The sequence below is a fragment of the Nyctibius grandis genome, chromosome 18, assembly GCF_013368605.1.
Source record: "Nyctibius grandis isolate bNycGra1 chromosome 18, bNycGra1.pri, whole genome shotgun sequence".
Taxonomy (NCBI): Eukaryota; Metazoa; Chordata; class Aves; order Nyctibiiformes; family Nyctibiidae; genus Nyctibius; species Nyctibius grandis.
Window position 1 is genome coordinate 7,992,100 of NC_090675.1, and position 21,253 is coordinate 8,013,352.

At 41.6% G+C, this 21,253-nt stretch overlaps 1 protein-coding gene across 5 annotated transcripts; it reads left to right on the forward strand.

The window, feature by feature from the left end:
* Window positions 1-284: 284 nt before the first annotated feature.
* AKAP10 (A-kinase anchoring protein 10) lies at window positions 285-20,705 on the forward strand. Of its 5 annotated transcripts, none has more exons than XM_068415545.1 (15): window positions 285-635; window positions 4,462-4,509; window positions 6,813-6,995; window positions 7,318-7,872; window positions 9,336-9,434; window positions 9,886-9,970; window positions 10,337-10,460; window positions 11,326-11,462; window positions 12,551-12,695; window positions 13,445-13,618; window positions 15,782-15,891; window positions 16,764-16,846; window positions 17,418-17,470; window positions 18,092-18,187; window positions 19,267-20,705. In XM_068415545.1, the coding sequence occupies exons 1-15, from the start codon at window positions 458-460 to the stop codon at window positions 19,270-19,272; spliced, it is 2,076 nt and encodes a 691-aa protein (XP_068271646.1). In that variant the 5' UTR covers window positions 285-457; the 3' UTR covers window positions 19,273-20,705. The 5 variants fall into 5 exon arrangements, with proteins under 5 accessions (XP_068271646.1, XP_068271648.1, XP_068271647.1 ...); XM_068415547.1 differs by having other exon boundaries at window positions 285-479; XM_068415546.1 differs by lacking the exon at window positions 4,462-4,509.
* The last annotated feature ends 548 nt before the right edge of the window (window positions 20,706-21,253 follow it).

Sequence of the window (21,253 nt, forward strand, 5' to 3'; positions counted from 1 at the left end):
TTACGAAAGTGTCCCCAAAACACGACCTCCCTCCTGCCCTCATCCAACATGGCGGACCGCGCCTCACTCCGCCCGGTGCCCCTAGCCCTGATCAAAGATGGCCGCCGTCTCGCTCTTCCCCCACCCCCGTGAACGTCTTGCCCTCATCCAAGATGGCCGCCCCGACGCGCGGATTGGCCGGTCTGCCCGACGCCGGGGCGGCCATGTTGAGTGAGGCCGGGGCCGCGGCCGCATCCCGTCATGCCTGGCGGGCCGCCGGCTGCCCGGAAGAGGGAGCGGGGCTGTTGTTGACAACATGGCGGCCGCTGGCGCCTCCGCGGGAGGAAGAGGCGGAGGGAGAGGCGGTGGCGGGTGGAGGAAGGAGGCTCATTCATAGGGAGTCCGGCTCGTTGCCCTCGCCCCCTCCCTCCCCTTCTTCCCCCCTCCCCAGCGGCCGCCTCGCCCCCTCCCCGGCACCATGTCCTTCTTCAGGCGGAAAGGTAGGGGGGCGGCGGGCGGGAGGCCCGGGGCTGAGGGGCGGCTGCCGCCTTCGTCCCCCGCACGGCTGCTGGGCCCCGGCCCTACCCCTCCGGGGACGGCGACCGGGCCCCGAGAGGAAGCTCGGCCCCTGAGGAGCGGGCTCCCCGCGAATGACGGTCAGTCCCGGCACCTCCCGGCCCCGACGGGGCCCTTTTCCTCCCTCAGGGTTCGGGGAGGGGGTCGTGGGGGCCGGGGCTGTGCGGGGACGGTCGCTGCGGGGCCTCGGGGTGTCGGCTGCGAGCGGGGCTCTCGCAGTGACCTCGGACCGGTAGCGAACGCCGGGCTGCAGCCTCCGTCCTTCGCGGGCGGCTCCGGGAGCGGCTCCGGCTGCAGCGCTCGCCCGCTCCCGCCCTCGGTACCGGGGGAACGTGGCTTAGCGGGTCTGAACCAGGGGACTGGTGCAGTTGGGTGGGCTGGTATAAAATATCTCACATCTCATGCCATTTTTGAGCCTCTGTAACTGTTTACAGGGTATTTTTCTCACAATGCTGGTATATGTGGTGGTGTAAAAACATAATAGGCTGAGCATGTTACAGCAGTAGCTAGAAACCCGAACTGGAAGAGGGTCCTCATCACGCTGAGCTCTTCATAAAAGCCAAAGGAGTCATTGACAATTTATTTTGTGATATGTTTGTTGATGTTATGGAGCACAAGCTCAGATTTGAAATTTACGACTCCTGGAATATCGATGATAATTCCTGTAGCACAAATTGACATAGTTTAAATGTTCTTTGAGATTGCAGTGTTTTGAAGGCGCTTGTGCTGCAGCTTGTGATGAAATGTGGTGTAGTGCACTTCCAATCTGCACGACCTGTGGTTTGAGTGGTTTTTGTTGAAAGTGGCACCTTTTAGGAAGGGCCTCTTGGGAAAGTGGTTCTGTTATCTCGTCATGCTGTAGTTCAAGCAATATGACCATCGCTCTTCCAGCGGTGACTGCTACAGCACTCTCCTAAAGCATTTCTCAGTTACTAAAGCCCAAAATGTACATCTTGGGAGGCAAGACTCTAAGTTAGGAGGAGAGAACATATTATCTGAGATGCTGGTTTTGCTCTGGACTGACATGTCCTGTGGTAAGCTTGCTCAGCCAAAGTAGCAGCATCGAGAATTTCATTGTTTGTGGCGGTTAGTGTAGCAGTCCTGGAAGAAATGAGTTTAAACTTCTGTTTGTATTAGTAGATCTGAAGACTCTTGAAGTCCGCTGAAGGTTTTGCAAGTGCCATAATCCTTTTTGGGGTGCTTACATACTGATGTTAAGCTGCAAAATAAAGCTTTAATACTACTTATAAACTGCTCAAAAATAGCTCCTGCTGTTTCATTGATGAAGAGAATAGCGGAGCTGATGTTCCATCCTGATGTGTAATCATGGCAACAATGTCAGCTTTGGTGAAAACTTTCTCAGGGAGAAAGTAATGAAATGGCTGAGTATGTGTTTGTGTTACTTTGATTAAAGGATCTTTGGTCAGAGAAGCACAGTCAGAACTAGATGCCCAAGAGACGCTGTTAAGGAGAGGAGGGAAGTGAGCTTTCATCTGGGTTGTACGTAAAATAATATTGTTTTGTATAATCTGCATTTGAGATACTGGCTTTTAGAGAAGATCTTAAACTGCAGGTGAGAGAAAAGCAACTAATTCAGGCTTATGGTAAAACTCTGTAGACGAGACACATGCAGTTCAAAACCATATAAAAGCATCAGTGACTTTGGGTTGAAGTAATGTTGTTGGGGAGAAATAAAACCAGTTTTTTTTAAACTGAAAACATAGAAAAAAAAATCTCAAATTATAGTGAAATAGGTTTTTTAAGTATGTGCCTTAAAATAAAGGTCTAGAAAACAGGGTGGGTAATGGGTTGAGAAATTAAACTATAACAGTTGGACCAGCCGCTGGGGTCTTGAGAGCAGATTATGAAATTGTTAGTGGTGAAAAAGGCCACACAACATGCTCATTCACTGGGGATATCTTGGAAATAATGTACACAGTCCTACCAGCTGGCTGACCTCTGAAGTTCTGTGTTGCTTTTTGCATGCATACATGCGTGAACGGTTTAGGTTTGTTCCTCCTTCTATATTTCTAGATGTGAATTAAGGTTCTCAGCTCTCACGTGGCTGGCTTGCGGTGGCTTGATGGACTACTGCTTTGTGAGTGGGGTTTGCTACTGGAAATCCTCCCAGACTCTCAGTCCTGGGTCATCACGTACCGCAGTTATCTCTGGCTTCACACAGACACCAAGTGACATCCTCTTTTTGAGGAAAGTGAAAGTAAATTCCTTTAGTGAAACTTCACCCTCTAAAATTTGGTCTTGTCACGTATAGGAGTTTTCTTTTGTCCTCTGCTGTTAACTACTTAATTTTGTTCTGCTTGAAGCTGATGGGGACAAAAGAAGCCTGTGTGTAAAGAGGTTGGGAACATGAACAAGGAGTTTGTATTACAAGTAATAAGCAGGTGATTAGAGAGAGAGGAACTGAGTAGTTGGTAAGGAGGAACAGATGTATTTAAACTGAAAATAGGCTTATGGAGGACTCTTCTGTTGAAACTTGGGAATCATTGACAATAGTTAAGAATTGGTTTGATGAATTAACTATTGCAATAATTTTGGAAAGATAAAGCATCTGTAATGCTGTATGGAGGTTGCTTCGTTCCTGTTGGACCTCAGTATTACTTCAGACATGCAGATTTTTTTCAGTGATTTTCCTCCTGCATATCAGCACGCCCCCAGTTACGTAAAAGCTCGTTATTCTCACTGTTCACAGCTGCAGTTGGCTGTGAGAGTTCAGTTTTAAAAGAATCCAGCTCTCCTAACAGAGGCTTAAGCCTCTCTGTCAGAGAGGGAATGTGCTAGCTGCTAGCTTAAATCTTAAATGCTGAGTTGCCACTTCCCAGACCTGCAACGTTTATACTTCTCGCAGCGAAGGCTGGCAGCACGGGAGTGCTGCAGCCGCCACCGTGCAGGACAATTATGTAACCAGAGATTGAAGTTTCCCTTTAAAATATTTAAAATACTTAGGTCAGAATAGGAAGGGTTTTTTTTTTTAATCTACTCGTGTTTTGTGATGTAAATGTTTGATTGTGCTGGATTATGATTTGTGGTTAGGTTTGGAAGGGCTCCACAATCGGTGTTCAAAGATGACCTATTTGTAGTCATAATCCCAGCCTGGAGCAGCTGAGAAGGTTTCGCTAGTAGATCATGTTCTTCAATATCACCACTTAATTTGTTTCTCATGCCATCCTGTTTATGTACTCCTTGGGTTTCTTTATTTTTGTTTCAAACAGATCTCATTCATTTCCTTTAAAAAAAAAAAAGATTGCTTTTCCATCACAACTTTTTTTAATTATTACCTTCCCCTCAGATGCTTGCCATAGGCTGGTAGTTAAACAATATTAATTTTGAGAGAATTAACTATTTGCAGTGTGTTTCCAGAACATTTATGTGGTATCCATCATGACTGAGGATGGCTTTGTGAGGCTGGTTCCATGTACATCTCTCTGCTGTGTGTTGTAGTGCTTTTCCTGGAATATGAGGGAGATGTTGGTTTTAGGTGTATGATTTCTAGTTCATAGAGAGCATCTGTCAATGCCCTGCTCTTTAAATGCATCTATCCTGTTCTTCCCAGTTAATGCTATTTATTAAAGTAACCTTGAATGTAGCCTTGCTTTAATCATATAGACAGCAAGCATCTTTCTCAATGTTAATTTTAACATACTGTATTTCATTAAGCTTAATTCATGGATGATAAGGTTTTGCTTTTGAAAATAAACCAACACAAAAGCTTTGAAAGCCTCTGTCAGTTTCTAGATGTGCAGATTTAAATACGAGAGATTAGTTTAACAAAATGATAGTTTACATCTGCCTCTGATACCCACTGATGTTGGGAACTCTATGTCCATTCTCTGGTAGATGCCATTAGTCACCCAAAATAGCATTAACACATTCCTTTGTATTTTACAGTGAAAGGCAAAGAACAAGAAAAGACCACAGATGTGAAAGCAATTAAAAGTAAGCTCAATATTTATTTTGTCTGTAAGTTCAGATATATCATCTGCCATTTTTATTTTAATCAGTGGGATGATTTCCTTACGACTGAGTGCAGATGTGACCTATCCATTAAAAACAAAACAAACGCAAAACTTAATTCTGTTTCTGTCTATTTATAGTAACTAATCTTTCCTAGTCATCTTGCTGAATGTGTAAGTACAGAAGGTTATTAAGTTATGTCAGGCGTGAGCTTTAATTCAAAGTGATTGTGCAGTTCAGTCACTTTGCAAATAGTGGTTGTTCCTTATCTACAACAAACGGCTTCTGGAGTTTCTTGCTTACGTGTAGCGTACTTTGCAGTTTAGAAAATGCAGCTTAACTGTGTCTGATTTGCAAAAGAGGCTGCCAGTGTCTGACTTAAGTTTGACTGATGTGGCTTGTGAGACTGAAGATCTGAGTCTTGGTCAGAATGAATAGCTCTTCTAATGCTGCTCCGTGTGATACAGAAATCTTGCTGCTAAGTCTGTTAGGAGAGAAAAAAAATCTTGATGGGAAGGAAGTTTATAAAGCGTGGGAAAACAAGATTATTTATCCTGTCAGGTTTTGTTGCAGCACTAAAAGGAGATGAGGTAATTTGTGTGAATCTAATCTGTTACTTTTATATCCTCAGACAAAATCCTGTTTCTGTACTTGTTAATGTGTTATCTGGATATCAAGAGAAAATTAAAGGCTTTTTTCACCTTGGTGGTCTGTCTTTCAAATCAAATATAGGAAACAGTAAGTTGCATCCATTTAGTAGCACACCCTGTCATTTCAGTGCAGCTACAACCTCCGATGACTAGCTGAAAGAGGTTACACTACCTGTAAATAAAAATAAATTTGGAAATTTATTGTATTACACATTGTGAGCTGCTGCAAGCAGAGAGCATCTTTCCGGTCTGGCAAGCAGCTACTCCACGATCTGTACGTTAGGTTAGCAGTGTAGTGCTGTCTGGAGGCTTTGGAACAGGTGTTTGAGCCTTAGATTAAGTAGAACAGTTTTCCCTTAAATGTTCATAATATAAAATTAAATTTGAATCTAATTCACAAAAGCCTAAACCATTATGAGGAGTGTGGCTCTGGTTCTACACGAGTAGCCTCCAGCAAGTTTTCCCCAGTTACTGTCATCAGCCAAGCAACTGGCTGCTGTCCATTGGCCTGGGAAAAAATGTGTTTTCTCCATTATTGCTGGTATTAAATACCAAAGGCTTTGTAAGAGGTGGCAAGTGGTGTCCTGGTACTAAACGCTGCAACTGGAGAAACACTTTGCCATAGCTTGAACATTTTGACTTTCCTGTACTGTTGCTCCTATGGTATCTGTTATGTGACATGCAAGTGTGAAATTGTCAACTTCTGTCATCGTGTGTCATAAAATTGTGAATAAAAATAAAGTTATGCAGCATGAAAGTCATAAAAACAGAGTTGCTTGACACCTTGATGAAACATGTTGTTAGGAAGTGGTGTGCTGAGATAGTGTGTCATCTGTCTGGCTTTAAGTCAGAGGTGTAAGATGTCCTTGCATGACATCCTAATCAAATGCAATATCCTGAGAGCTTTTGAAACTGCTATGAGTGTGGGGTTTTTTTTCAGCTTTCTCATCAATTAACAATTAGTTGATGCTTTTTCACTGACAGTTTTGTGTGAGGAAGTTCTTCTTTGTTCCCTTTGGGTTCAAATAGCCACCCGTGTTCTACAATAGCTAGAGGAGGTTAAGGCTTACAGCCTGGGTTTCATCAGAGATACTTCCTTGTTGCTTTTGTCTCTTGAAACCAAATAGAGGCAAAGAAAATATTTTTGAAAAATACTCTTGTTAAAATTGACAGATAGCTGATAGACAGAATTGTAGTTCAGGATTTTGTAACACATTTGAGCCTTCAGAAAGGTGTGGAAATGGATTGGGAAGAACATTGCAACCAAACTAAATTGTTGACAAAGTATTAAGCTGTTAAGATAGCGGTTATCAAGGAAGCAGGAGGACTCCGGAATAATACTTCACGTGTAACCTCAGACTTGGCGTCTTTTGATTAGCTGCTGAATAAGGAAAATATAGGTGGGTGGGTACCACTGATCTATTGGAAGTGAGTTTATTCTTGCTAGAATTATTTCTGTGGTCTTTTACTCTTATCAGACCCTTGATCAAAGGTGACACACAGTGGTACAATGAGTTTTTTTATAAGATTGACTCTTGCAAACTCTCTGGTGTATCTTGGGGTGCTTAGCATTGGGTACTGCTTAGAAGAGGTCTTGGCATCCTTGTCTTTTAATCATTCCTGTCTTCATTCCAGCTCCAATACCGGTACATTCCCCTCAAAGAAGCACTAGAAATCATGCCTTGCTGGAGGCTGCAGGACCAAGCCATGTGGCAATTAATGCCATCTCTGCCAACATGGACTCTTTTTCTAGCAGTCGGACAGCTGCCCTTAAGAAGCAGCCAAGTCACATGGAAGCTGCTCATTTTGGAGACTTAGGTAAGGCTTCATCAGCTCTATAATAATGTCAACATTTCTTTTTGTTCTATGTATATTACTGGTATGCTCACCATCCTTGGATTTTCAGGCAAGTAGATGAGGTAATTAAAAAATTTGACTGCTGTTACAATAGCATCTGTGTTACCCTAGAAGGGTTTTGAATGGGGGCAGTACATTTGTTTGTTAAAAGAAGTTCCTTTAGTTTGTGTACCACCATTATGTTGGAATTGTCTCTTCACCAGTTGCATTGCAGGACATTTTTGTGTTGAATACCCGTGTCTGTAGTGCAAGATGGAGTCATTCCCTTGATATTTTTCTTTAGGCAGATCATGTCTGAATTATCAGGCTCAAGAGACCAAATCAAGCCTTTCAAAGACCCTTGAACAAGTTCTGCAGGACAATGTAGCCCTCCCTTATTTTATCCAGTTTATGGAACTACGCAGAATGGAACACTTGGTTAAATTTTGGTTAGAGGCTGAAAGCTTCCACTCCACAACGTGGTCCCGTATAAGAGCACATAGCCTGAACACAGTTAAGCAGAGTTCGTTGGCAGAGCCAGTGTCACCCTCGAAGCAGCAGGAAATTGCATCATCTTCTCCAACTGGAATGCTTGAGGAGAGACTGGAGGATTCTAGCACAGTCCGTCTGCTCAGGACCAAGCCGGTGGCTTCGGACAAGAACAACAGAACTAGCAACAGCCAGAACCACGTGCTCTCGGGTCAGGAGGGTGATAATACGGGTGTTCTGTGTCTAAGAAAGTGTGAGACAGGGACCCATCCTGTTCCAGCTGATCAGCAAGAATCTTCCAAGCTTACAGTATCAAATAGAAACAGCCCCTCCTCTGCACTAAAGGACTTGTCAGGAAAACTCATGAAAAGTAAGTGCCATGTGTTCCCTTTCTTTAAAAAGGTGGGGAGATGGGAAACAGACCAGCAGCTGCTTGCTTTGTACGGGGAGCTGCCTCGGTTCTCATGTGGTCTTAGTACATATAACATGATGTTGTAAGGAAGAAACTAATTTTGTATATCGCTAATATTAACTTGCTGTGTAACTAATGGTCAGTTTGAGCTATGTATCGTTTGTCTGGGTGTTTAAAAATAAATATGCTGCTGAAGAGACTTCAGAATCATTGTGTACTCTAATAAGCTTAGGTTACTTCTGTTCTTATGTGTAATCTTAAGAAATGAAGATGAACATTGCAATGTCCCGTTCTTCCCTCACCCATCCCAACTTAAAAGAATTGCAGAAAATTTGGCTGATGGGGCTGAGAATTGATAACTAACTTTTCACAGAAGGTAAATATCCTGTCTCACATAAAATGACATAAGTAATGATTATAAGAGACTTGTAGAGATCTTTGTGTGGAACGTACTGTTTTTGTTCTTGGATTTATTTGATAGAGTTCCTCCCTTTGTAGCTGATTTGTTCTCATTTGGATTCCACCTCTTCAGAGGCTACTGGAAGTAAGGATGAAATTAAAATATTTGCTTTCAGTAGTAAGCTACATGCACAGTAACCTGTTTCTCTACTTTGCATCTACTCAGTCCTCCCTCATTTGTGCAAGTCTACAGACAAAAAGGAAACACTCCTTTCTTCACATTGGTTCCTTTTGTTTGCCCAACTGTTTCCTTGTGTTGCATCCCTTTCTCTTGCTGTTTGTCTTTCTCATATAGTTATGTATCATGTACCTCCACAATACATAACCTCAGCCCCAAAGTAGCTTAAATAAAAGCAATGATACTTCAGTCATGAAAAGCACCTCTGCTTTCTGCTGTCTAAAAAGAATTTGAATGTACTAGGTCCTTTTTGAGAAATCTGAAAAGTCTGGAGTGTAATTTTTTCCCTCTTCCAGAGCAGTGTCCCAACTCTCAAAAGATGACATGTAAAGCACACATCTTTTTCTGAGGCATCCCATTTAAATTTTTTTTTCTTTTAATTCCTTTGTAATGCAAGCATTTTATATTCTTTATGATGAGAGCCAGAAATTGGGAACTTCACTGCAGTTCTTGCTAGAAAGGCGTTACTTCTGGGACTAAGGTGTGCAGCTGAGGAAGAGGGTGCTGTCTTGTCTGGTGGTAGGGAATTCAGAGCTACGTTGCTTTATTCCATCTCACTAGTCAGTCCATGCCCAGCTTATTGTGTCCTGGCTGGAGACAACACAGTCACTGGAGCTTGTCGGTAGCGAAGTATCAAGTAGTGGAGTGAGAGCTTCATGGGAAGGAAACTTGTCGCTGATAATTAGATACTTGCTTTTCTGAAGAGCGGATGTTTGTTATTCACTTCTCGTTTTAGACCTGTGCCAAGGAATTCCAAGTTTGATTCTGTGTTTCTTCCTTGTAGGTATAGAACGGGATGCAGTTAGTACTTTTACCAAATATATTTCTCCAGATGCTGCTAAACCAATACCTATTACAGAAGCAATGAGAAATGACATAGTTGGTAAGAATGCATACTGCCTGCTCATTTCAGAGCTTCCTCCTTTCCATAAAAATGTATCTTTAATACCACACACACAAATATTTCTTTTTATTTTTATGAATTTTAAAGTCAGTTGTAAGAAGATGATAGATCACATTACAAGTATAAGTGGATCTGACCTTTCAGTAGTGATGTGCAGTATCCCCAGAAGAACTTTCAGAGACTTTGCTTAAATTAGTGAAAGAATTCCTGGTGGTTATGGAAAGAATCCAGATCTGAGTTTCCATCAGATATTTTCACCACAATATTATCCTTCAGCTATCTGCAGTACTTCAAAATCTCTTTTAGTGCAGTCAGAACCAGCTGATTCTGGTGGATTTGAACTGCAATTTTTCATTAACTAGTCATTACTCATGTCTTTCAGCTTGGTCAGCCAAACACACGTTAAAATTAACCTGGTCTTTCTTTGCAGCAAAGATTTGTGGGGAAGATGGCCAAGTGGATCCGAACTGTTTTGTTACAGCACAGTCAATAGTGTTTAATGCAATGGAACAAGAGTAAGTTGCTTGAATGGTTTTTCTTGTGTCTGTTGTCCTTTTGCAAAAGGTGGTTCTGTTAAAAATGTTTATGGAGGCATAACTGTATGATGACTTTTTTGTGCAGTCTTCTGTATTTGAAACTGCTCAGATCTCTTCCTCCAAATCCTTTCTCGTGATCACTTGCTGAAGTTTTAGGTGCGTGCGTGCTGTTATTGCATTCCTTATATCTTTCTTGTGTCGTTCGTAAACCTGTGCTGTTTCTTGCTTCTTTTGCCTTTATCTGACTAAAAGTATAAGACTTCTGGGGCAAGAACTAATTGGTTCATGAGGTGCCTTGAATGCTGTTGACCCTTAATAACTAATTGTTATTCTGTCTGTGCGCAGGCACTTTAGTGAATTTTTGCGAAGTCATCATTTCTGTAAATACCAGATCGAGGTGCTGACTAGCGGGACTGTTTATCTGGCTGACATACTTTTCTGTGAATCAGCCCTGTTCTATTTCTCTGAGGTGAGTGTTAGATTTGGGGTGGGTTTTTTTTATTATTCCTTTCTATCGAATTGAAAAAAAACTATTCATCCCCTGATGGCTCTAATAAAGACACCTCAAATATAACCAAAAAGATGAGGTTATCTTTTTCTGGGAGAAAATGCATTAAATGTTTTCCTGCCCCTGTGTAGAACTATTTCAGATGTTCAAACCTGCACACCATATTGTAGAATGAGTATTCGTGTGTATCTTCTCCAGTTAGTGAGCACTTCTGAGTGTCTCTTTGCTTTGTAGAAGCTTTGACATCGTCACCTTAATCTTGCCAAATGAAGTAGGGACTTTGAAAGCCTTAAGCATTCTTACAGATAACAAATAATTCCCTAGCTTTACAGAGAGAGGATACCAGATCGGAATGTGGTGGGTTAAATGTATGATTTTACAGCTGTGGGATTCTGTACTTTTAGGGAATCATCTGTTAGTAGTAAATACTTGTCCTGATAGTCTGACAAGCCAAAATAGTTTGAAACAGCATGGTGGGAAGCTGAGGGAATACACTGAGTTCAGTGTAAGCTAAGCACAGCATGAAAATAGTGCTTCCTCTGTCTTTAGTGTGATACAAATAAATAGTTGTTTGGAAACTAAATGTGAGAATCAGTACAGAAAAGAAATGTTGTAAGTTTCAGGGTTTTTTAAACCAACTAAATCTGTCTGCAACACTGTATCTGAAAATTCAGAATATTTATATGCCGTGGTAACAATTTTACATCATTAATGTATGGACTATGTTTCTTGTTTTAAATGGGAAGAAGCAGGTTTCTCTGTGCTTATTAAAAGTTTCTTGCTAAAACTTCTTTAATTTCTTCTTTTTTTTTAATTTCCCTTCCAGTACATGGAAAAGGAAGATGCAGTTAATGTGTTGCAGTTCTGGTTGGCAGCAGATAACTTCCAGTCTCAACTTGCTGCCAAAAAAGGCCAGTATGATGGGCAAGAAGCACAGAATGATGCCATGATTTTATATGACAAGTGAGGGAGTTCAACAATTATTTGTTTCTGAAGCTCTTAATTTTGTGCTTGTAGTTTTGTGTTGCACTGTGCAAAAGGAACTTTTCATTTCCAAACTGTTAACTTCTTGCACTGTTATGCTGAAATGCATTTTATTAAGGTGACCTTCAATGTGTATACACACAAGAATTTTAAAGTTTTTCTTTATACATGAGGAGAAAATCCTTATAAGGACTCTGTTCTTAAACACAATTCGGAATTTTCAGGACTTGATCGCTTGAGTTAATGTTTGGTCCTGAAATATCAAAGCCAATTGGTTGCCATTTGGAAATGTAGAAGATTTAAACCTAATAGCAGATGCATCACTGTAGAAAAACCTTAAGGTTCAGATACTGTTAGCCATTTAAAGTAGGCTGTAGGAGCTGTTATCACACATAGTAAAAGCCAAATAGTGCTTGTTCTTGATATTTCAAAAGACTTTCCTTTTTTTTAAGGATGTGACCAATCCCTTTTAATGTCAGACTTCTCAGTAGTGTAACTTTTTTCCTTTATTTTGTGCTGCACCTTAGCAATAATGCAACTGGAAGATGGACATCAAAACTGCTTCCAGAAAAAGTTTGTTCTTAAGCCTAAGTGTGAGACTCATTGGCACAAGCGTGTTGGGTTATTACCCCAGTAGGAAATAATAATTGGAGAGGAAGCAAAACAATTCACTCTGACTTCCATCAGTCATCCCCCTACTCCATCCACAAACTCAGTTTTCAGTGATGTGATTAGTAGAGCAAATGCTGCTTCAGAGTTCTGGGTGTTTCCTGCTTCATTCCTGCTTCCTGCTGCAAAGCTGTGTGTGTAAGAATTCTGCTCATGAGTAGTCACATGTTGCTCTGTTTCTTTTATCTATATCTTCAGGGCAAGGCTTTATCAAAAATGTTTCTGTGAATTCGGGATTTTCCTCCCCTGTAGTTAGTGAGGATCAGTTGTACATAGGTTTTTGAAGCCAGCACCATTTAGTGGCTGCAGCGGTCTTCGATGGGAAGCTTTGGGAACTAACCATCTGCAGAGTTTTGCAAATCCTTTGGTGTTGTCTTCCTCCCTGTCTGGTGCTGCAGGTACTTCTCCCTTCAAGCTACACATCCTCTTGGGTTTGATGACTCTGTGAGGTTAGAGATTGAATCCAACATCTGCAGGGAAGGGGGTCCTCTCCCTACGTGTTTCACTACTCCTTTACGGCAGGCGTGGACTACTATGGAGACGGTGAGACACCTCCTTCAGAATGGTTTTCACAGTTAGTAAAGATGACGTGAGCATGTCAAACGTCCCCTTCAGCATCTCTGAATTGTTCTGGGTTTTTTTACTGACTTCTTGTTTACTTGGATAATACAACAGCTTTAGTAAAACTTGCTAGGCTATTTTCCCCAGCCTGATTTGAAAAAATACCACCCACTGGTTTCAGTTAATTCTCTGTGAAACGTTTGTCTTGGGTGATTATTGTATTTTAATGGAAGTAACAGAATTTCCTCCCATGTGAATTGCTATCAACAGCTTATTCTCTATCTTTAGAAAACTTTCCTTCCTGCTAGCAGCAGTTGTTTGCAAGTCTAATATCAGTGGTGTGGCTAATAGAGTAACTCTGGGGTACCTGGGTGCTAGAGATTAATGATTTGATTCTGGAGCTGCAGGTGATTTTTGAACAGCGCAGCAAAACAACCGTAAGCCTATTGGGTTGTCAGGCTTTTCTAGAGGAGAAAAAAACAAATTCTGAACTTCAGTTCCACTTACTGGAGGATTTGGTTAATACACAGTTATTTGTGTTCATTGTGCAGTAGGATTCAAATTTAAAGCAGTGCAATTGCTAATCCTGAATAATACCATGTGTGGACACTTCTACTTGTGTACCATCTACACAAGGGCCGAGATGTTTGTGTGTCCCTTCTGTTCTGTGAACGATCTACAGTAATTGTGCAGGCCAGCCTTGATTAAGGAGGACTCCTTCTGTCTCTCAGGTTTTTTTACCTGGTTTCTTGTCCAGCAACCTTTACTACAAATACTTGAATGATCTCATCCATTCAGTACGAGGAGATGAATTTCCAGGAGGGAATATTGCACTGAGTATTCACGGCCCCGGTAGCTCTCCTGATAGCGATTCTCTAGGGGGCCCGGATGGCTCTGCCTCCCAGGTACGAGTTTCTTGGTTTGATTCTGTTCTAGGAAATGCTGCAATCACTTTGCTGTATCAATATCAAAGTTCATACGCTGTAAGGAAACATCTTGTAGTTTGAAGCTTCCCATTCCACTTTACTGTTAAAGCCTGTGTCATGGTAGGATGTGTTTAGCTGATGCTAAGTTGAGATAAACAGTGTTGGCATGAAAGAGTATCTGTTGTATTTGTTGTACCCAAAGTCTTGTACTGCTTTTACTTCTTTGCATGAAAGTTACAGTTTTATTAAGCTGTTAATATTCACTGAAGACTGTTTCATAGTGCCATAACATTTAAGAATGCTTTTTATTAAAAATCACCTTTTTTTTTTTTGATCAATAGCATAGTTATAACTTTAGGCAAAAATTGACACTTGTGAATATGCTACAGAATTTAAATATAAATATGCAAGTTTTGTGTGCTCAGTTCTATTAAAGTGCCAGAGCTTCTGTTCTGAAGAGTCCACCCAGTTCTAGGGTTAAGACATCTATCTACTCACACGTAGAGCAGTGACAGTTAACATCTGACCAGGTGGTGTTTGCTGGTTTGTCTCAGCAGGCTTTTCCCTACTGTCATCCTCAACCTGGCTAGTCGTGCTGCTCTGATAGAAAAGGGCCAGGCTCTGGACCTTTCCAAAAGAGAGCTCTGACACTTTACTGCGTTACCACTGAGATGCTCTGAGCTGGGGGGTGATACCCGCATTTTGTTTGCCTATATATAGTTTGGTGTAAAGCTGGGCATAAAAAAAGCCCATTGCTGGGGAGGGTGTTCTAATTGTTCGCTGAGCATGATCAGAGCTATGTGGCTGCTCCATCGCTGTACTGCGTAGGAAGGAGAATGTGAGTGGGCTCCTTCGGCTCTGCTACCCTTCCAGGATCATTGGGAAATGTCCACTGTGTGTCTGCTTTGCACAGTGCCCTCGTTGTGGGCCAGCATCTTTCTTCTTTTTATCACTTTCGTGGTGCCGCTTTGAGAGCTGCATTCCCGTGTGGGCCTCGGAGCTGAGCAGTGGAGCTCGTTACACTCTGAAACCATCCCAGTGACACCAGAGATGTGTTTTTAACCAAGAGTTGTCAGTTCCAAAAGTTGTAGCTTTGCTTAATTCAGATGTGAAAGAAGAGAGGATACGCAGATTCTAGCTTATCTGTAACCAGGTCAGCTTGCAAACCGCAAACCCAGCCGAGAGCAGAAAAGCTGCGCTAGAACCGCTTTTGCTGAATTGCTTTTATTGAGTGCTGCAGTGCTGCCGGGGTTTTACATCCAGTATCTAGACCAACATTATTGACATACTGTGTTTCAAGCAACTTGGAAGCTATACTACCTGCCTGTAATATTTTTAAACCACCTAACTTGCAAGGAGGGAATATTCTTCCCTAGTTGCAAAGTGGGGAATAAAATCTGTGTTCTGACCATCTTGAAATACCCAGAAAGTGCTGGTAGTTGGCTTGCTTGGGCAGTTTAGGACTGGAGTGCTGCATTTTGTGGTGTGCTTATCTGAATAGGAGAATCTCAGGGTCTCTGCATATTTTTGCATAAAGAACAGCGCTTCAACAGAGCAGCAGGAAAGAAGTTTGCGAGGCAGCTGCCATGAATGTTTCTGTTCTGTGTTAAGGTGCTAAGAGATTGCTGTGCGTTTGTGCTCTCCCTGCTCTTGCTCTAATGTTTCCTTGGCTTTTTTCATAATCTTATGTAAATACTCCAGGCCAAAAAGATAAACATTTGTTCTCGGTGTATGGGGGAAGCGTAGTGTGTTTGGGAATTGCTTACCAAGCACGAGAGGGATGAGTGAAGCTGCTGCAGCTTTTGAGGTAGTTCAGTGTTAGGTACTCACAAACAAATAATTTGCATGCACACACAGATCTGTTCAGTTGATAATGCTTAGGCAGCGGTCCTTAAACATATGTATGCTGACCTGTACATTGTGTCTTTGGCTCTGTTCATATAACTCTATCATCCTCTGTTTAAAAACAATGTCATACTGAGTTAGGAATTCATCGCCGTGTAGTTGCTCTCTAACTCTTTTATGCTTGCTTAGAGACTTTATGGAGGTTTATCTAAGTGTAAAAGCACTAAAATAGCAGTTTTGTTAAGAAGCTCTTAGTTGTCTGCATTGGGCACTAATACTTAGAATTTTTATTTGTAGTCCAATGTCAAAAAGGCTAATGTTAAAATCCTGAAAAATTTTGATGAAGCAATAATTGTAGATGCTGCAAGTCTGGATCCAGAATCTTTATATCAACGAACATATGCAGGGTAAGGTTCATTCAGTGTCTCTCATTCTTTCTAGTTATGTGTTTCACCTCTGTCTTCAGTTTTGCTGTGTCCTCCTGCATTGAGAGTACGCATAGATGCAAGACGTCGCAATCTTAGTGCGTCTTAATATTTGAAAGTAAATTTATTTCAGTAGTGTGATTTAACACCAATGTCATAGTGAATGTTTCTCTGACCAGAAGGGCAGCCAGAAAAATATTTCCAATTGGTTTTTCTCTTTCTCCTAGTTATTATTCCTTTTTGACTCCAAAATACAGCTAAGTAGTTCCTATGTGGGGTTGGAAAAGAAAAGAATGAGCTCAGGCACCTTTGATATTGTAATGTGCAACTTTGATCTCTTCCTACCCCCTTGGTAGAGAAGAGCTTATACTTCATTTCTTTAGCAGATTGCTCAGCTATTCTTCTGTTCCTTAAGTTGCTCTTCTGCTCTGTAGATCTCATGCACATGTTCTTTGTTTCTATAGCTACCTTGCTTTTCTATTGCATACCAGTCTTCTGTCCTTGTAGGTGCTGTAAACTCTTTTCTACCTAATGACATATTTTTATGATAGTGGAGAGCACTTGCTTGCACTGCCTGATGATATTCCATGATTGAGTCATTGAAGCATTTGCCTGCTTCTAGTTTCTAGAAGAGTTTTTAAGATACACTTTGAATGCAGATACATGAAAAGAGCAGGATATTTTTCCCAATGTACTAGTTTTAGGTGGAAAAGGTGGTAATGGGTACAATGCCAGTCTTCTGACCCTAGAGTCTTTACTGTGGTGGCTTTGTTTGCTTTCCTGATTTGTAGCTTTCCATAGTGCCGAAGTTCTTTTGGTGACTTGTGTGGTTCTTTTACTGCTTCTCTCTTCAGGAAGATGACATTTGGACGAGTCAGTGACCTGGGACAGTTCATCAGAGAATCTGAACCAGAGCCTGATGTCAAAAAATCAAAAGGTTTGCCTTCCTCTTTCTCTCCATTGCTGTAAACATCTGCAGAACTGCTCTCTTCCTTACTGCAGTCAAGATAAGCAGGATCTGTTTTAAGTCAAATAGAGATGCTATGGGGATTGGCCTGTACTGAGGCAAAACCCATCTCTGGCCCAGTTTCCTCTCCAAATTCTGCTTTTCTGGTCCAGCTGGACTCCTGGGAGTATGAGCAGCCCGTGGGAGTTGGAGCTGTCGGTGGAACCTGGCAGGGATGAAAGCCGCTAGCAGCTGAGCTGATGATCAAACCTTCAAAGATTTGGTCTCGAGATGAAAAAGAACTTCAGCTCTCCACATGCTTCCCACCCAGTTTGGGATCTGCTGTTAATGCTGCTTTTCAACTCTGGTACAGAGGAATGGTTTGGGCTCAGCGTCTAATGAACCGTGGCTCCACGTAATCCCTTGTCTTTCATGCCACTCTTGTGTGTTCTCTAACGCCAGCAGTGCAAACCCTTCAGAGGGATGGAAGGAATTAGCTTTTATAGAGGAGTGCCCCAGAGTTTGCTAATATACCTTGCTTGCTGTTTTTTATCTCAACTAGGGTCCATGTTTTCACAAGCAATGAAGAAATGGGTTCAAGGAAACACAGATGAGGTGTGTCCTCTTTTATGTTGCCCTTGTGACTGACTTTACAGTGTAGATTAGGGAAATGAAGTATTTAAGTTCTTAATCCTGGCTGTTTCTCTGAGTATCGTTCTGATACACCAACAGGAACCATCAGACTCTGTGTGCTAAATATAATTTAGTTGCATGCATGTGTGAAAGTTTGATTTTTGCCAATGCTTGCTGGTTTAACTAATGTAATGGTTAACTGTGTGCTTGCAAGGTTTTTCTTATTATGGTGTTATAAGATGTAACTACAATTAGAAGTGGAGATGCTGTTGTTTGTTACTGTGAAGTGACCACTGTACACGGATTACAGGCTGCATTTTTTTCCTCCTTGGAGGAGCTTGGACAAGTCCCCAACAGATAAGTCTAAAAGCTTCACTAACCCTCTTGGAAATTGCATCAAGCCATAAATACAATAACTGAAGTTAATGCTGTACTTGGAAACCAGGTGCATTTCCATCAAGGGAAGATCAGTTTACTACAAGTTACTGAGTTATGAAGGTTAACCGCATCTCCAAGGCTGAGTGTGAATTATGCGGAGAGGACTGTATTTTTATTTGAAGAACTTGAAGCTATCTCTATTTTGGGATGTTTTTTCTATGGCAGGCTCAAGAAGAGATGGCTTGGAGGATAGCGAAGATGATAGTCAATGACGTTATGCAGCAGGCGCAATGTGAACAGCCTTCGGAGAAGGTTACGAAGGTAAGGGGGTGGAAAGGCTGCCTTAAGCCAGACTGTGGGAGGAGCAGAGCTCCTGCTTGCCTTTCTAGTGCATCTGAAACCCACGCTGGTAAATGTTCAAACTAGCATAGCGTGATATGAAGAAACAAAGGTTGGAAGTGTTTCAGCCTACGTCTGATGTAGGAATTTCTTAACAGATGCCTGTAGTGGTTCTCCTGTGCAAGCATTAACGATTGTCTTTGTTCATTTTGAGTCTTTACAAGCTGCCCTATTAGTTAAAAGGGTGATCTCTGTTGCAGGATCAATACTCTAATTCCTTATTTGAGTTCATGCTTGATGTTTTATGTTAATGAATGCTGGTGTATTTGCCTAAAGTGTCAATAAAACTCAACAGCTGGAAAGTCGTCTCGTAGGGTGTGCGGATTTACACAGTGCTGTGTCTACACTTTAAAAAAGACACAGTAGCCCTGTCTGTAGGCTGGTGGTTTGGTGTTGTGTGTTGGTGTTTAGCAGCTTTGCTGGTGCACAAGTCCACGTGTTCTCTGTACTAAAAAAAAACCAAACAGTTCTGATGCAATGGTTAGATTTTGTGAAGTGACCATGACAGCAGTTTGCCGCGTTAATAACTGGTACTTCTGACTTTCAGGCATCTAACTTTTTAAAAATTAACTTCCACTATTTTTAATTATTGAAAGTAAACATGTGCCAAAGCTCAGTTATTAGACCCAAATGGATGGATCCAGAGTTTCACTTTGTGACTGTTTTCTTTTTTGTAGAGCAGTTATATTTAAATGACTTTTATAATACTTCACTTGATAGTTTGGCTGCAAATGATACAATTCCAGTCTGGCTAATGCACAGGTCACTCAGCACAGTATTTAAAAATCAAGTGGCTGCAGATGCTCTGGGTTCCATTAAGCAAGTAGGGTTACAGTAATCGCAAGGTTGAGTGTGTTGTGGGATTAGGGTTTTTTTTCCTCTCCCAAACTCATAAGCATTCCTGGCTTCATCATTTTTAAACACAAAATGTGCTTCTATTGAGCAATTGCCTTGTAGGTTTTAGGGTAAAATGAACTCTAACCCTGTTTTTCCTTTTCCAGCTATGATTTTAGAAACACCAGAACAGGAAACCTAGTTTTCCACTTGGAGAATGAGTGAGCTTTCCCTTTTGGTGGGTTCTTTAACACAGCCAATGAAAACAAAACACTGTTACTCCAACCGCCGAAATCTCCCTCATTTATAAGGAAGAATTTAAAAGAAGCAATCCTGTACCGCCACTGGAGAGCGTGAAGAAACACTTTTTCCTGCTGTTTGTGGCATTCACAATAATGATGGTTTTTAAAGAGATGAGGACGCAGTTTACGAACGTGTCACTGAGAAACTGTGATCAGCTTCACAAATACTTGACCCTGTCTCAAAAAGACTTTTAAGCAAAGTATCTGGAAGGGGACACAAGCCACAACAAAGAGGGGAGGGTTTTGCTGTAGTTTCTAGTTCTACTAGTGATTTTTTAAACACTTAATTGGAAAGGCCATGGGGCGTGTCCCCGACATTGGCCATTGGAGAAGTGAACCCGAAACGGTGAATTCATTGGCAGTGAATGACCTAAAAAGTTCTAAGTTTTACTTTTCCTTACTTGAAATAGATGCGTATTCAACTGTAAGATAAATGTATTTTACTTCATAACTACATTAACTTTGAAGGCAGCGTAGAATGAGCAGGAGCGAAGCCTGGACAGTGTAACTCTCCCTCGTCGAGCTCTTACACCTGCACACACAAAGCCCTGCTTCCAGCACAGAGCAGACTCCAAAGCCAACCTTGCACTTGATCAGCCCTCTGCTCCCGAGCCCCGGCTCCCAGCACAACCCTTTGGAGGTGATTGTCCCCTGTAGACCGCTCTTGTCTTCCCTCTACATCCCACAAGCAAGGAAAAAAATAATTGCTGCCGTTCTCCATAGCTTGTTGTCCTCCAGCCAACACAGTATCTAATTCCAGATGTTTGGTTTACAAAGAAAAATACTTTTTAATGACATCTGGCCTTCTCCCTGACATTGTCAACACTTGCAACTTGCAAAACCTTTAATTAAGTAAAAAAAACACTGTGTTACACAGCACCTCAATTTTTTTTTTCCAGTGAATTGATTTTCCAGGGTATCAAAAGTCTTCAGTGTGTCACCATTACGTTATCGCTGCATTTTTAGTACACAACACTTCTACTTCGGGTTTTTTATTTTACTCTTATGATTGCTTTTTTTTTTTTTTCCTCAAACTCATGCAAAAAAATCACTTTGCGAAGAACTCGGATCATCTCCAATGTTCAGGATATCTTGATTGACTAGCAAGTGTTATTCTGTTGCAATGTTCGATTGTATAGAGACACACTGTATTGTCTATAAAAAGCAAAAAAAGGCTGTGTATAGGTTTTTGGTACTATGTACCACCTCTTATTTCTCTCATGCCCAAGTATTCATGTACTTAAAACATACTATATTTAATTGTGTTTTGATTTAAAATATATAAATATTAAAATTTGTGTCAATTTTCTGTTTTGAGGGGATTTGACTTTACATGGTTATGAAACGTGAGTCTTGGGAGTTTATAAAAGAAACAAACCCCTGAACAGTTTGTCCTTGGTACATTTGCACACACTTATTAATATTTATGGCTGATATGCTAAGTAAGAAGGTGTTTTAATCCCAGGCCATGCCAGAAGTTGGGGTAGGGAATGGGTAAAAGGGGCAGGGCTTGGTCCTGTAGCCCAGTATTGAACTACGCACGCGTGCTTGAACCCTCTTTATGTGGGAAAGCTGAACCCTCACCCCTTTTGTGTGCAACACTTACTCATTTTTCCACCTCGGCAGGATCCAAAGTAACCAGCTGAGTGTGTTTGGGGATCACAGGCCCCAGGTTGGGTACAAATATTGCTCAGGGCTGTGTTTCCTTCTGCTGCTGTGCTCCCCGAGTGTGAGAGGCTCAGCTTATCTTGAGTCAGCTCAGTAGCAAACACCTGTAGTGCTGCAGCTCCTGGAGACTGATAAGAAAAACATCCATCAAAAAAAGAAGGGAGAAATCCCTGCCAGGGCTCCA